We start from the raw sequence: 15,824 nt of genomic DNA on the forward strand, positions 1-15,824 counted from the left end.
ATACACAGGTTGCTCTCAAAACAATGAGAAAAAGCAATGAAATAATTTCTGACTTCTGAGGCGGAAAGAGAAAGTATTTACAAAGGAACAGTTAGCTTCTAAGGTACTAATAATACCATTTTTTTTAACTGAGAGGTGGTGAACAGGAGTGGCAGTGGTAGGTTGTTTCTCATTGTACTTTCAGTATATATATATATATATATATATATATATATATATATACATACACACACACACACACACACACACACACACACACACATTCCTCTGCGTATGATACTTTTTTCATAGTAAGTCTTTAATGCCTCCATTTCCATTAATTGTGAAACCAATTGCATTAACCAAAAGGCTCATGGCTAGCACATTATATATCCTATAACTATTTTCATTAACTATAGTTAATGCAATATTCGAAGCACTTAAATCTTTACAAGTAGGGTAAAAGTAAACATGAAGCAATTCATACCACCATATGCCATCCTGAGATATAAGCTAAGAAAATCAAAATAATAAAATTCTCCCAGAAGATATAAAATATTGAAATAAGTTCTAATTCAGACTCAATAAGTTGAAACAATATAATCACAACATTTTCTAAGTTAACTTTTACAGTTTGAAAAAAGAATATATTCAACTAAAATAAACAAATTATAATGGTATAAATTTCACATCAGAAAAATGTTTGATGGGCTTAAATGAAAAATTACAATAAATACCAATGTTCACTTGTAAATATTTAACATAACTATAAATAGCCTTTAGTGCAACTAAAAACAAAAACCTCTGACTCAAACTTATTTTACAACTTAAACATTATACTAACTCATATGACTTTCAATGATTTAATTAGCCTTTGTGACATTCTGAAATACAAAATCTCACACACAAAAAAGCTAAAAGTTATGATATTACTCTAAAAGGAGTTAAAAATAGTGCAATTGTTTAAGTTATTTATTTTTAAATATTAGGCTTTTTATTGCATCGTAACCCCAATTTTCTATTTTGTGTTCTAAACTTTTAAGAGTTATTCATCAAATTGAATAAAGTAAATGGGTTTAGGTCTCAGTACAATCCCTTATTGTTTTTTGACATCGGTTTTGACCTATTTAGGTTAAAAGAAAGAGATTTTGGTAAGGGAGCTTCTAATAACTGTAGCACAATAATTAATTAGCAGTATCAAAGTTCATCTTTCAAATCTACATTTCTTTCAAAAACAAAACTGTAAACAATGTACAAGTTAACTGAGATGCTCTGCCTTTAAAATAATCCTATCCAACAACATATTAAAGTGATAGTTTTGAAAATATATTAAAAATGTAATATTAATTTGATGATAGCTCAAATAAGGAAAAAAGCAAACGACAAATTTGCATATTTAAAGGACGTCTATAAAAGAAGTGATTTTAGTAAATGTGATTTTATTTACATAAAAAATATATAATTTCTTCTCAAATTATCCCTTTAGTGCTGTATTCAGTGCAGCAAGAGTATATTCCTCAACTTTACAGTCATAAGAAAAGACTTTAATGAAACAATATGAAAGTTTCTAATCATTACTAAAAGATTCTGGTGGCAAATATAACACTGTAGGCTTTCTTTAATCAAAAGCACATGGCAGTGGCACACTCCAACCTCACCATGATTAACAGCTGTGGTGTTCCCAGACCAGACAATGCAGCTCCTGCCTCAGTACTCACTGTAACTGACCACCACGACTGTTCTTGCTTAAAAGACTGAATACATCCAGACTTGACATTCTAATTTTGCCACACCGTCTAAAGCCCTCAACTAGAGAAAGAATGAGCTTTCAAAACCAAGGTGCATTGTCTAAGTTTTTAAGTTACTGTGCATCCCAATGCACCACACTGGCCAAACAATAATTTAATTTTGAAAAAAAGATAGGGATAGATTGTATTGTTTTATTTGCAATATCAACACAGAAAACCAATGCAAAGAGGAATTTTTAACCCATTTATACTGATACATGACCACTGTGCAAAAAAAAAAAAAAAAAAAAAAAAGTATAATGTTGCCGCAGTCTTGGCTGGGCACAGAATCACGAGCCACCACACAGCTTTGTAGATTCAAACAGCAAATCTTTATTCCCGAACTCACACCGGCCTCCACACAGGTACTGGGGTAATCCCAGTTCTGCTGCCACCCAATTCACCTCCTCCACGAGGCTCTTTTCCCAAAAATGCTCTCTGAATCTCACGAGAACTCCAAGGGAGCTCAGGTAGCAGGAACGCCCTATTTCCAGCAGCAATAATCCTCAACATCAAACTTCCCTAAAACCCAAGGTCTTAAATTGGGAACGCCCTAAACCCAAGGACGGGATACTATACTTCCTCAAACTGCAGGATACACCCTAATCCTGGATCCACCCTGGTCGTTGAGCAGGGTCACCTTTCTCAAACACACATGCAAGGTCAACAGCGAAATTAACATGGGGTACGCTGGCAAGGCAATTTCGATGCGTCATTTCTACTTGGTAATGGCCCTCAGCATAATGTCTTAGCTCTAGGGAAATATGATCAAATATTAGCTGAGGAAGATTATGCTAATGTCCCCCAAACTTAACTAAGTATAAATCTCTTAAATGATTTTTTAAAAAATACAGGTTAGGGCTGGGGATATAGCTCAGTTGGTAGAGTGTTTGCCTTGCATGCACAAGGCCCCTGGGTTCAATTCACCAAAAAGAAAAACAAAAAAAACAAACAAACAAAAAAAAACAGGTTAAACATAATGCAGTATTATCCTATCAATTTACCCAAATCACAACATATTCAAAATAATTGAAAATTCCCCAGGAAACCACTGATTTAGGAGATTATTATAAACTGATAAAGGAGATTAAAACTGATTTAGGAGATTATTATTTTCTTTCCAATTCTTCCAAGTTCAAATCCTATGAAATCCACTAAGGGGGCCACTTAAAGAAGTGGACTGTAGGGGCTGGGGATGTGGCTCAAGCGGTAGCGCGCTCGCCTCGCATGCGTGCGGCCCGGATTCGATCCTCAGCACCACATACCAACAAAGATGTTGTGTCCGCCGAGAACTAAAAAATAATAAATATTAAAAAATTCTCTCTCTCTCTCTCTCTCTCTCTCTCTCTCTCTCCTCTTTCACTCTCTCTTTAAAAAAAAAAAAAAAAGAAGTGGACTGTATGGGCTGGGGTTGTGGCTCAGTGGTAGAGCGCTTGCCTAGCATGTGTGAGGCTCTGGGTTTGATTCTCAGCACCACATATAAATAAATAAAATAAAGGTCTATTGACAACTAAAAATATATATTAAAAGAAAAAAATTTTAAAAAAAGAAGGGGACTGTAATACATACTGTTTTCTGGTACTTTTTAGCAGAAAGGAGAGATCAACTCATTTTTTAAGATCATTTTTAATAAAATATTAGAATACTAAACTCTCCACTGAAAAATGGAGATTAGGAGTACAAGATTATAATTCAAACAAAGTAGGCTTTTAAAAAATGGTATGTGTAGGGGCACTGGGAGTAGAGCTCAGTGGCAGAATGTTTGCCTGGAGTGTGCAAGGCCCCTAGTTCCATCCCTGGCAAAGAAAGACAAGGGGGGAATGAGGGGGGGGAGGGGAAAGGAGAAGAAAAGCAAAGAAGGAAAGAAAGGAAAGACAGCCAGGTGCAGTGGCACATGTCTGTAATCCCCGCTCCTGAGGAGGATTAGGTAGGAGGATTGAAAATTCAATGCCAGCCTACAAAAATTTGCAATACCCAGTCTCAAAATAAGAAAGAGCTGAACGAGGCAGGGTGGTGTATGCCTGTAAACCCAGCAGTTTGGAGGCTGAGGCAGGAGGATGGCAAGTTCAAAGCCAGCCTCAGCAATTTAGTGAAAAGGGCTAGAGATGTGCTCAGTAGAAAAGTACCCCTGGGTTTACTCCCCAGAACCAAGAAAGAAAGAAAAAAAGGGGAAAAAAATTTTACTAATTTAATATTAAAGTCAATAAACAACCCATCAATCAAGGGATAGGGCACAATAAACATTACTTGGGAGAATCCACTCATGAGCTCTTCCTTATTTTCTGAGAAAAGTTCCCTGATTCACAAGGTTGAAATCCTACTCTCCTAGCCACAAGTAACTGATCCAAGTGGAATCGAGTCCAGGATGGAATAATGAAATTTCACTCTACTGGGAATTTAGAAGTGAGAATCATGGTCAGTTTAGTTTAGGTTTTTTTGTTTGTTTATTTGTTTGTTTTTAATACTTTTATACATGGGCACAATATCTTTATTTTATTTATTTTTATGTGGTGCTGAGGATCGAACCCAGTGCCTCATATATGCCAGGCAAGCGCTCTGTCACTGAGCCACAATCCCAGCCCAGTTTAGTTTTTAATATATGTTGAACTGTAACATGCAAATTATGATTATGTGCAATCATTCAGACACAGAAACATAGAAATAATTCAGTCTAAAAAATAAAGAAAATCTACAGAGCCAAAGAAACTAGTGAAATAATTTAAATACTTCCTAGATTCCTGATAAATTTCCTGTCTCTACATCACTCAGCTATATCTTCTTTGGCATGGATTTTTAAGATCCCCCTCCTGCTTTTTTTTTTAGACAGGGTTTCACTATGTTGCCTAGGCTGCGCTGAACTCCCAGACTCAAGCCATGCCCCTGCTTTAGCTTCCTGAATAGCTATACTACAGGCACATGCCACCATTCCCAGCTAAGATTCTCTTTTCTTTTAGTTTGAATTGCTTTATTTACAACCAAAGGGCATGAACTAATACAGGACAGTAGAACTATGAAAGAATAAAATAATCTTAACAGGAGAAAGGAGGAAAAAAGAATATACAGAATTTTAAAAAAATCAATTACTTTTCACTATATTTATTTTACAGTGCTGGGGATTAAACCCAGGGCTTTATGCATACAATACAATAGCTCTGACTGACCTACATCCTCTGCCCTCACTGTATTTTAAAATTATAGTAGAAACCAGTTTTCAGTGTGTATCCTGTTCTTAAAGATAATATGCAATAGAACTGGAACAAGACAAGGATGCCCTCTTTCACTATTTCTATCAACATCATCCTTGAAAACTCTAACCAGAGCAATCAGACAGGAAAAAGAAATTAAAGGGACATGAATAGGCAAAGAAGAATGCAAACCATCACTATTTGCCAATGACATGATTCAATATTTATAAGAACCAAAAAATTTCACCAGAAAATTTCTAAAACTCATAAATGAATTTAGCAAATAGGTTATAAAATCAACACCCATAAATCAAACATGTTTCATCATCAGTGATGAATCTACTAAAAGAGGAATTAGCAAATCTACCCCATTCACAATAGCTTAAGAAAAAAAAAAAAAAAAAAACTTGAGACTCAATCTAACAAAAGAGGTGAAAGACCTCTACAATGAAAACTACAGACACTAAAGAAAAACTGAAAAAGACTTTAGAAGATGGAAAGACCTCCCATGCTTCTGGATAGGCAGAATTAATATTGTCAAAATGGCCATATGGCAATATGCGTTATACAGATTTAATGCAATTCCTATTAAAATCCCAATGACATTCTTCATAGAACAAGAAAAAGCAATCATTAAATTCATTTGAAAAAATAAAAGACCCAGACTAGCCAAAGCAATCCTTAGCAAGAAGAGTGAAGCAAGAGGGACCACAATAACAGGCCTTAAACTATACTACAGAGCAATAGTAACAAAAGCAGCATGGTATTGGCACCAAAACAGACACGTAGACCACTGGTACACAATAGAAGACACAGAAACAAACCCACATAAATACAGTTATCTTATACTAGGCAAAAGCGCCAAAAACATTCACTGGAGAAAAGATAGCCTATTCAATAAATGTGCTGGGAAACTTGGAAATCCACATGAAACAAAATGAAATCGAGGGCTGTGATTGTGGTTCAGTGGTAGAGTACTCACCTAGCACATGTGAGGCCCTGGATTCAATCCTCAGCATCACATAAAAATGAATAAATAAAATAAAGTCATTGTGTCCATCTACAACTAAAAAAAAAAAAAAAGAAATTGAAATCCTATCTCTCACCCTGCATGAAACTAAACTCAAAGTGGATCAAAGATTTAGGCACTAGACCACGGACCCTGTGCCTAATAGAAGAAAAAAGGCCCAAATCTTTACCATGTTAGCTTAGGATCTGACTTCCTTAACAAGATTCCTAAAGCCCAAAAAGTAAAATCAAGAATCAATCAACGGCCTGGGGCTACAGCTCAGTGGTAGAGCGCTTGCCTAGCATGTGTGAGACACACTGGGTTCAATTCTCAACACCACACAAATTAAAAAAATAAAGGTACTGTGTCTATCTACAACTAAAAATAAAATATTTTTTTAAAAAAGAATAAATGGGATGAATTTAAATTAAAAGCTTCTTCTCAAAGGAAACAATCAATAATGTGAAGAGAACACCTTCAGAATGGGAGAAAAATCTTTACCATGTACACCTCAGAGATATATATACACACACACACACACACACACACACATATATATATATATACATATACACACCAGGATAAAGAACTCAAAAAACTCAACACCAAAAAAACCCAAATAACCCAATCAATAAATGGGCTAAGGAACTGAACAGACACTTCAAAGAAGAAATACAATCAATCAATAATATATGAAAAAAATGTTCAATATCTCCTGCAATTAGAGAAATGCAAATCAAAACTACTCAAAGATTTCATCTCACTCCAGTCAGAATGACAATTATCAAGAATACAAACAACAATAAATGTTGGTTAGGATGTGCAGAAAAGGGTACACTCACATTTTTCTGGTGGGAATGCAAATTGGTACTACCACTATGGAAAGCAGCATGGAGATTCCTCAGAAAACTTGGAATGGAGCCCCATTTTACCCAGCTATTCCAATTCTAGATTTATACCCAAGGACTTAACATTAGCATATTATAGTCAGCGACGGGTTGCTCTGATTACAGTGGATTCAACCTAAGACAGGAAGCTGACGCCTAAAGGTCAGTTCTCCCATGACGGGTAAGAACCATATGTTAAATTGGACAACCTACCAGGCACGGTCCCTAGCCACATTGCTTGTTACTTAATTAAACAGAAGGGGGCAGATGCTAGGAGCCACAAGCAAAATATATGATGTATGGCACCTTTGGTTGTAAAGCCAGCTAGCCACTGAGGTATTATTATGCTAAGATTTACATTCATATGCAAATTGGGCTCCTGCTGTTCACCTTGGCCTACTACTGGACTCATGTTACGGGGACTCATGGAGAGTTCCCATTGGTTGGGGAAGGATAGTAGGAGGAAATTCCGGGGGAGGTCCGGGGACCCCGGTTTTCCGGGAGACGGCGGTTCCGGTTAGACGCCCGCGTGGGAGGACCGGTTTTTTTGCTTGCTGGTGCTGAGAGTGTTGGCGGCTTTTTCAAAATAAAGTTTTGTTCCTGCTTGAGTGGCTCGTGATTGTGTGCCCAGCCAAGACTGCGGCATTTGGCGGCCCGGACGGGGAACGCCTGAAACTTAGAGGTGAGTAAAACTGCTCGCCCCTGAGGGAAGGCGACAGAATGGGTGAACATTTAGAAAAACAATGTGTTCTTGTTTTGATTTATTTTGTTTTTATTTCAAGCTCCCTAGCCCTAGAATTTTCTCAGGCGAACTGGGAAAAATGGTTGGCTCAAGGTTTGAAGTTATTCGGCCCTGAGAAAGAGAAAATTGATACAACCATTGTCTGTTCCGTTTTTGTTTCATTCTGCTTCGGCTTTGTTTTATCCTATCTTATTGGGTTACGTTACCTTTATAGTAGATTAGAATCCAGTAAAAAACAAACCGAAAAACTGCTAAGTAAATTGTTAGAGGTCCAAACTATGGTAGAAAAAACGCTAGGTCAAGCAAAAGAGAAGGTCTCTCAAGCTAGTCAGACAGAGGAGAATTTAAAGAAAGCAAGCTTAGAGGAAAAGCAGCCATCAGGTGGAGAATTACAACAGGAGGTTGCTACTAACTCCGTTCTATCACCAGAGGGCGTAACTCAACCAACAGCTCCATCTACAGCTGAGCGGCCCTCAACTCCCGTAGTTGATGGACGGAATTCTGAGGCAGGACCCCAAAGATTAGCATGCCCTGTACTTGAGCAGGCAGGAGGGCAACGAATTCACCGTGCTTTAGATTTCAAAACAATAAAGCAATTAAAGGAGGCTGTAACGACCTATGGGCCGCAAGCTCCCTTCACAATAAGCATGGTCGAATCTGTTACCAACTTGGACATGACACCAGCAGATTGGGCTAACATGTGTCGATCTGTGCTAAACGGAGGACAATATTTGTTATGGAAGGTTGCCAATGAGGAATTTTGCATGGAGACAGCTAGGCGAAATGCAGAAGCTGGTTATCCTCAAAGAAATATGGACATGCTATTGGGAAAGGGACCATATGAGGGTCAAAGACAACAAATTGAATATGACCCTGGCGTATACGCACAAATTGCTGTAGATGCAGTTAGGGCATGGAAAACTTTACAGGGGCATGGAGACTTACAAGGTCAATTATCTAAGGTAATACAAGGAACTAATGAACCTTACGCTGAATTTGTAGATAGACTTATTCAGTCAGCCTCTAGGATATTTGGTAATACAGAACAGGTAATGCCATTTATAAAACAACTGGCTTATGACCAAGCAAATCGTTGCTGCAGAGAGGTCATTAGACCATGGAAACATGAAGATTTAAACACATATATTAAATTATGTAGAGACATTAATGAACAAGGGCAAGTCTTAGCAGCAGTACAACAGGCTTTAGATGCCAGGCCAAAAACATGCTATAATTGTAATCAAACAGGACATTTTAAAAGGAGTTGCCCCGTAAGAGGAGGGTTTAACAAAGCTGGATATCAAAGGAATAGAATACCGGGTATTTGCCCACGATGCCATAGAGGGAAACATTGGGCTAATGAATGCCGTTCTCAAACCACCATAGAGGGTATTCCGTTATCAAAAAACGGGCAAGGACCAAGTGTTTACCCACGATATCGTGGAGAAAGGTATCAGGCTCCAATGCCAAAAAATGGACTAGAGGGCCCAATGCCCCGGGGCCCAAAACCACAAATATATGGGGCAATGGAGGAACCCAACAGCACCATCAAGGTAGTGCCCAGGACGCATTATCCATTAAATCCCTCATCAGACAAACTAGAGGGAGCGCAGGGCTGGACATCTGCGCCTCTGCCAGAGCAGTACTAACCCCAGAGATGGGAATTCAAATCATTCCCACAGGAGTAAAAGGACCTCTTCCCCAGGGAACAGTAGGCTTATTATTGGGACGCAGTTCTTCTACACTAAAAGGACTTATGATAAGTCCTGGGGTAATTGATCCCGATTATGAGGGTGAAATAAAAATTATAGCTAGTTCTCCAAGAGGTATATCAGTAATTTCACCAGGAGATAGAATAGCACAGTTATTAATAATACCCAGCCTGCATGATAAATTTTCCAGTTGTAATGTAGAAAGAGGTTCCAAGGGATTAGGCTCCACAGGTGTAGATTGGGCTATGCTGTCTTTGAATTTAGATTCTCGCCCAATGCTAAAATTAAATATTCAAGGACATGACTTTAATGGGCTGCTGGACACAGGAGCTGACCTTAGTGTCATCTCTCGTCAAGAATGGCCAAAACATTGGCCATTACAACAAGCCACTCAAACGCTTCGAGGCCTAGGAGTGGCAACAAATCCCCATAGAAGTGCTATGGTATTAGATTGGAGGGATCCTGAAGGATGTGAAGGAACTATACAGCCCTATGTATTAGATCATCTTCCCGTAAATTTATGGGGACGAGATGTCCTAGATCAATTAGGATTGACATTAACAAATAACATCAATCCTAACGCGCCCACTACTAGGGCTAAACAAGGCTTTAGGAAAGAAAAAAGATTAAGAGAACAAGAACAAGGTATGACAGCACCTATTCAAATAGATCAAGAAATAAATAGACATGAATTGGGTTTTCAGAAAGGGCCACTGAGACAATCAAAATTACTTGGAAATCAGAAAGACCAGTGTGGGTTCCTCAGTGGCCCCTGACTAAAGAAAAGATACAAGTAGCCCATGACTTGGTCAGACAACAATTAGCGGAAGGACATATACAACCTTCCGTATCCCCCCATAATACTCCCATTTTTGTCATTAAAAAGAAATCTGGTAAATGGAGATTATTACAAGATTTAAGAGCCATTAATAATGAGATGGTTATTATGGGACCTGCTCAATCAGGGATTCCTCAATTGTCTGCTTTACCAAAAACCTGGCATGTTTTAGCTATAGATATTAAAGATTGTTTCTTTTCAATTCCAATTCATCCCGAGGATAGTCCACATTTTGCATTTACTATCCCTGCACTGAATCATGAAGGTCCTGATCAGAGATATGAATGGAAAGTACTCCCTCAAGGGATGGCTAACAGCCCAACTATGTGTCAAATTTATGTTAATAAAGCAATCCAGCCACTTAGAAACCAAAATCCTGAACTACAAATATTTCACTATATGGATGATGTGTTATTGGCACATAAAGATAAAAACACATTGCTAGAATGTTATGCCACACTTACAAACTTATTGAAAAATTATAATCTAGAGATAGCAATAGATAAAGTACAATTAAATCTTCCAATTAATTATTTAGGAGTTCTATTATCCTCAACCATGGTCCGTCCACCAAAAATTCAAATACGAGTAGATCAACTCAAATCACTTAATGACTTTCAAAAATTATTGGGAGACATAAATTGGATAAGGCCTTATCTAGGCATACCAACAGGAGAGTTAGGACCTTTATTTGATATTCTAAAAGGTCCATCAGATCCAAATTCACCCCGCATGTTAACGCCTGAAGCAAGAAAAACATTAAAAATCATTGAAACGTATATGGAAAATATGCATTTGGATAGAATTGATATAAGTTTGCCTTTATTATTTATTGTACTACCAACAAAAAATATTCCTACAGGAGTATTTTGGCAGGAAGGTCCATTATTGTGGATACATTTATCTTATTCTCCTAACACTATTCTTACTAGATATCCTGAGGCTGTAGGACAATTAATACTCAAAGGAATAAAAGCAGCTAAGGGAGTATTTGGGATTTCTCCCAATAAAATTATCACTCCATATACTATGGATCAAATTGATGAGTTAGCTAATGAGTTAAATACTTGGGCAATAATCATGTGTAAAACTAGTGTTTCATTTGATAATCACTTACCATCTAATCCTTTGTTGTCTTTTTGGTCTAAGCATCCTATAGTTTTTCCAAAAATGACAAGAAAAACCCCTATCATAAATGCTCCAAATATATTCACTGATGGGTCAAACAATGGTACAGCAGCAGTAGTTACTCCTGATCAAACTTTTACATTTTTAGTTCCCAAACAATCAGCTGAAAAGGTAGAGCTTAATGCAGTATTACAAGCTTTTATGATGTTTAAAGATTCTGTATTTAATTTATTTTCTGATAGTCAGTATGTAGTTAATGCTATAATATCCCTTGAAGATGCTGGTAGGATTTCACCTTCTTCTACTGTTTTCTCTTTGTTTTCTGCTATACAAAGTCTAATCTGGGACCGAAAAGATCCATTCTTTATAGGTCATATCAGGGCACATACAGGATTGCCTGGAGCCCTTAGTATGGGCAATGAACTAGCAGATAAATCTACACATGACATACATATTTTCTCCACAATAGAAGAAGCTATAAATTTTCATAAAAGGTTCCATGTCAATGCTAATACTTTACAAAAACGTTTTAAAATAACTAAAGAACAAGCCAGACATATAATAAAACAATGTCAAAATTGTGTGACATTTTTACCACAAGTTAATCTTGGAGTCAATCCTAGAGGACTGATACCTAACCATATTTGGCAGATGGACGTCACACACTTGCCAGAATTTGGAAAATTAAAATATTTACATGTTACAGTTGATACCTCTTCTGGATTTTTGATGGGCTCCCTTCATGCCGGAGAAAAAACTAAAGATGTTATAGCTCATTGCTTACAAAATTTTGCCACTGTGGGTGTTCCAAAACAGTTAAAAACGGACAACGGTCCTGGTTATACTTCCTCCTCTTTTAAACAATTTTGCTCATCATTTGGTATTACTCACATAACAGGAATTCCATACAATCCACAAGGACAAGGCATAGTTGAAAGAGCTCATCAAACTATTAAAATGTACTTATTAAAACAAAAGGAGGGAATTGGAAAGGGGTATATATCCCCCAAAGATAAACTTAAAATAACCCTTTTTACTCTAAACTTTTTAAATTTAGATTCATCGGGACTTAGTGCTGCGGAAAGACACTTGTACCCCAAAAATGTACATAAGCCTAAGGTACTTTGGAAAGATATTCTAACAGGACAATGGAAAGGCCCGGATCCAGTGATAGTCTGGAATCGGGGCGCTGTCTGTGTTTTCCCACAGGATGAACAGCAACCGATTTGGATTCCAGAGAGATTAACTAAAACAATTTCTACAGAAAAAGAAGATGATTTGACTCAAATCCATAACAGCTGACATCCAGAGCTCCAGCTTGGCTATTCTTACATCTGCGACAGTGATTAACCAAGGTGTTTTTTTCAATATCTATTTTATTATTGCATTTTTCCACATCATAAAGTTCTATTTTATTTTTGAGCTCATACAAACCTAGGTTAATGTTTTTCTGATCAGTTTTATTTTTTGACTGTGTTTTATTTTTTGACTGTGGAGTTTTTAAACATTGCAATGGAGATTTCACCTAGGTATAGTTACAAGGCCTTTATTTACTATTGTCTTATGTGTTGTATGTTGTGTGCACACTTCTGTTTTGTGTTGTATGTCTGTATGTGTGTATGTCCATATTTCTTATATGAGGAGCGCTCATGAAAAAATGGATCCGAATTTTTTCTTTATTCACGTGATTTATATAGTTTAATTTAAATTAGGTAAACAGCTGTTAATGATTGTTTTTAAAGATGGTTAACAGATCTGTTTGTTTGCTAATTTAAATTTGGTAAACAGCTGTTAAGGATTGTTTTTAAAGGAGTTTAACAGATCTGTTTGTTTACTTTCACCTTTCCTTTTTATTATATTTAATAATTCTGTTCAGGATAATGTCTCTTTAACATCATTGCCAGAATTTCCATCTCCATCCCAATTCCAGTGAAGACTGAGATAAAACCAAACTACAGCTTCTATGATAGCAATCACAGTAAACTGTATAAACTGATGCATCAATGAATATAACTCAACAAGTAATGCTATCAAGGACTTGATTTACTTTGGGAGGAAATGGACATATTGATAGACTCCTCCAATTTGAACTGCTTGCAGAACTTGCCTGGACTATATATCAGTTACATACACTGTAAAATATCATCTGGTGCACCGAATTGTGGTACTGCTGGCATATCTTTGCTGATGGTGTCACCAGTGATGCAATTTCCTTGCCAGCTCACCCCATGTTTATTGCGGTAATACTGGCATATCTTTGCTGATGGTGTCACCAGTGACGCAATTTTTCCAAGGAGCCATCAATTGGCTTGGTGTCGTGGCATTTCTGTATCCTCCTCCCTTCTACTAGTGATGGTCTAAAATTTGGGGGCCAACAGAGGTGAGGCAAAGAACCTTACCCCCCCACTGGCACCAAGGCAAAATTTGGGGGCCAACAGAGGTGAGGCAAGAACCTCACCCCCCCACTGGTGCATAGGCCTATCCACAAGCATGGCTGAATGCTGGACCGGTAGTCAGCGACGGGTTGCTCTGATTACAGTGGATTCAACCTAAGACAGGAAGCTGACGCCTAAAGGTCAGTTCTCCCATGACGGGTAAGAACCATATGTTAAATTGGACAACCTACCAGGCACGGTCCCTAGCCACATTGCTTGTTACTTAATTAAACAGAAGGGGGCAGATGCTAGGAGCCACAAGCAAAATATATGATGTATGGCACCTTTGGTTGTAAAGCCAGCTAGCCACTGAGGTATTATTATGCTAAGATTTACATTCATATGCAAATTGGGCTCCTGCTGTTCACCTTGGCCTACTACTGGACTCATGTTACGGGGACTCATGGAGAGTTCCCATTGGTTGGGGAAGGATAGTAGGAGGAAATTCCGGGGGAGGTCCGGGGACCCCGGTTTTCCGGGAGACGGCGGTTCCGGTTAGACGCCCGCGTGGGAGGACCGGTTTTTTTGCTTGCTGGCGCTGAGAGTGTTGGCGGCTTTTTCAAAATAAAGTTTTGTTCCTGCTTGAGTGGCTCGTGATTGTGTGCCCAGCCAAGACTGCGGCAGGTACTACCACTATGGAAAGCAGCATGGAGATTCCTCAGAAAACTTGGAATGGAGCCCCATTTTACCCAGCTATTCCAATTCTAGATTTATACCCAAGGACTTAACATTAGCATATTATAGTGATGCAGCCACGTCAATGTTTATAGCAGCTCAACTCGCAATAGCTAAACTATGGAACCAACTTGGTGTCCTTCAACAGATAAATGAATTAAAAAATGTGATATATTATTTATACACACACACACACACACACACACACACACACACACCCGTGCGCGTGCCCAATGGAATATTACTCAGCCATAAAGAAGAATGAAATTATGACATTTGCAGGTGAATGGACAGAGTTGGAGAATATCATGCTAAGCAAAATAAGCCAATCCCCAAAAAACCAAAGGCCGAATGTTTTCTCTGATATGCAGATGCTAATTCACAAGAGGACGAGCCCTCAGGAAGAATAGTTACTTTAGATTAGATGGAGGGGAGAAAGTATGGGGACAGGAAGAATAGTAGAATGAAACAGACATTATTAGTTTATGTACACATATGACTGCATGACCAATGTGATTATACAACATGTACAGTCAGAAAAATGAGAAATTATACTCCATTTATGGATGACATATCAAAGTACATAAATGTACTTACTGTCATGTATAACTAATTAGAACAAAGAAAAACAATTTTAAAAATAAAAAAAGGCAATATGTGATAACATTAAGGAACCTGACCTTTGTTTCTTCTGTCCTCACAGCATCCAGCAAATAATGAAGAAGCTCCTGACTGTCTTGTTGTTGAAAACCTTTAAATCTAGGTGCCCTGATTTAAAAACAAAAAGAAAAAAAAAAAAAAGAATAATCATTCCATGGTTCATCAACAATGTTATTCTTATTTAAAATCTCTTCGAAATAATGAGTCAATGATTCAATTTGCTATTTTTTTCAACAAAGTAGAAAGACAAAATGTGATTCCTGTTCCACTTAGGATGAACAGTTAAATGCAACCAGAACAAAATGGCTATCACTTATTAAGCTACTACTACAAGTCCAAGTATAGTACTAGGAATTTTACATATTTAAATCATATAATTTCCAAACAACTTGTTGAGATGTATTTTTTTTTCCCAACGTATACGTGAGGGTTCAGGATTATTTAAATAATTTGCAAGGTTATTCAAACAAAAACAGCATTCAAACCGAAGTCATTGTGATTTATCTATATTAAAACATTAAAAGAAAAAACAAGAGTGTTTATATTAAAATACAGGATTTATAAACTGATCTCTCGTGAATATATTATACTTCCTATGTAATTAATTAAATAAAAAGATCAGGTTCTATTCATGGAGATATCCCCAGCAAATATTTAGTTGATTTAAGTAACTCTAAAAAATAGTTTATGATAAATCCCAATGATAAAATGAACATTTGTCTTAAATGCAAATAATACTAAATCTAGAATGTGTTCTAAGATAGAAAACTAATTCTGTCAAATACAA

At 37.2% G+C, this 15,824-nt stretch overlaps 1 protein-coding gene across 4 annotated transcripts in view; it reads right to left on the bottom strand.

The window, feature by feature from the left end:
• USP45 (ubiquitin specific peptidase 45) overlaps positions 1 to 15,824 on the bottom strand; it is a 99,541-nt gene that overhangs the window by 35,865 nt on the left and 47,852 nt on the right. For all 4 annotated transcript variants that reach the window (XM_081294251.1, XM_081294252.1, XM_081294250.1 and 1 more), the window contains exon 9: positions 15,058 to 15,145. In XM_081294251.1, the coding sequence (XP_081150377.1) occupies positions 15,058 to 15,145 (88 nt within the window). The remainder of the gene's footprint in view (positions 1 to 15,057; positions 15,146 to 15,824) is intronic.

The sequence above is a fragment of the Spermophilus citellus genome (assembly GCF_964194105.1).
Source record: "Spermophilus citellus genome assembly, chromosome: 5".
NCBI lineage: Eukaryota > Metazoa > Chordata > Mammalia > Rodentia > Sciuridae > Spermophilus > Spermophilus citellus.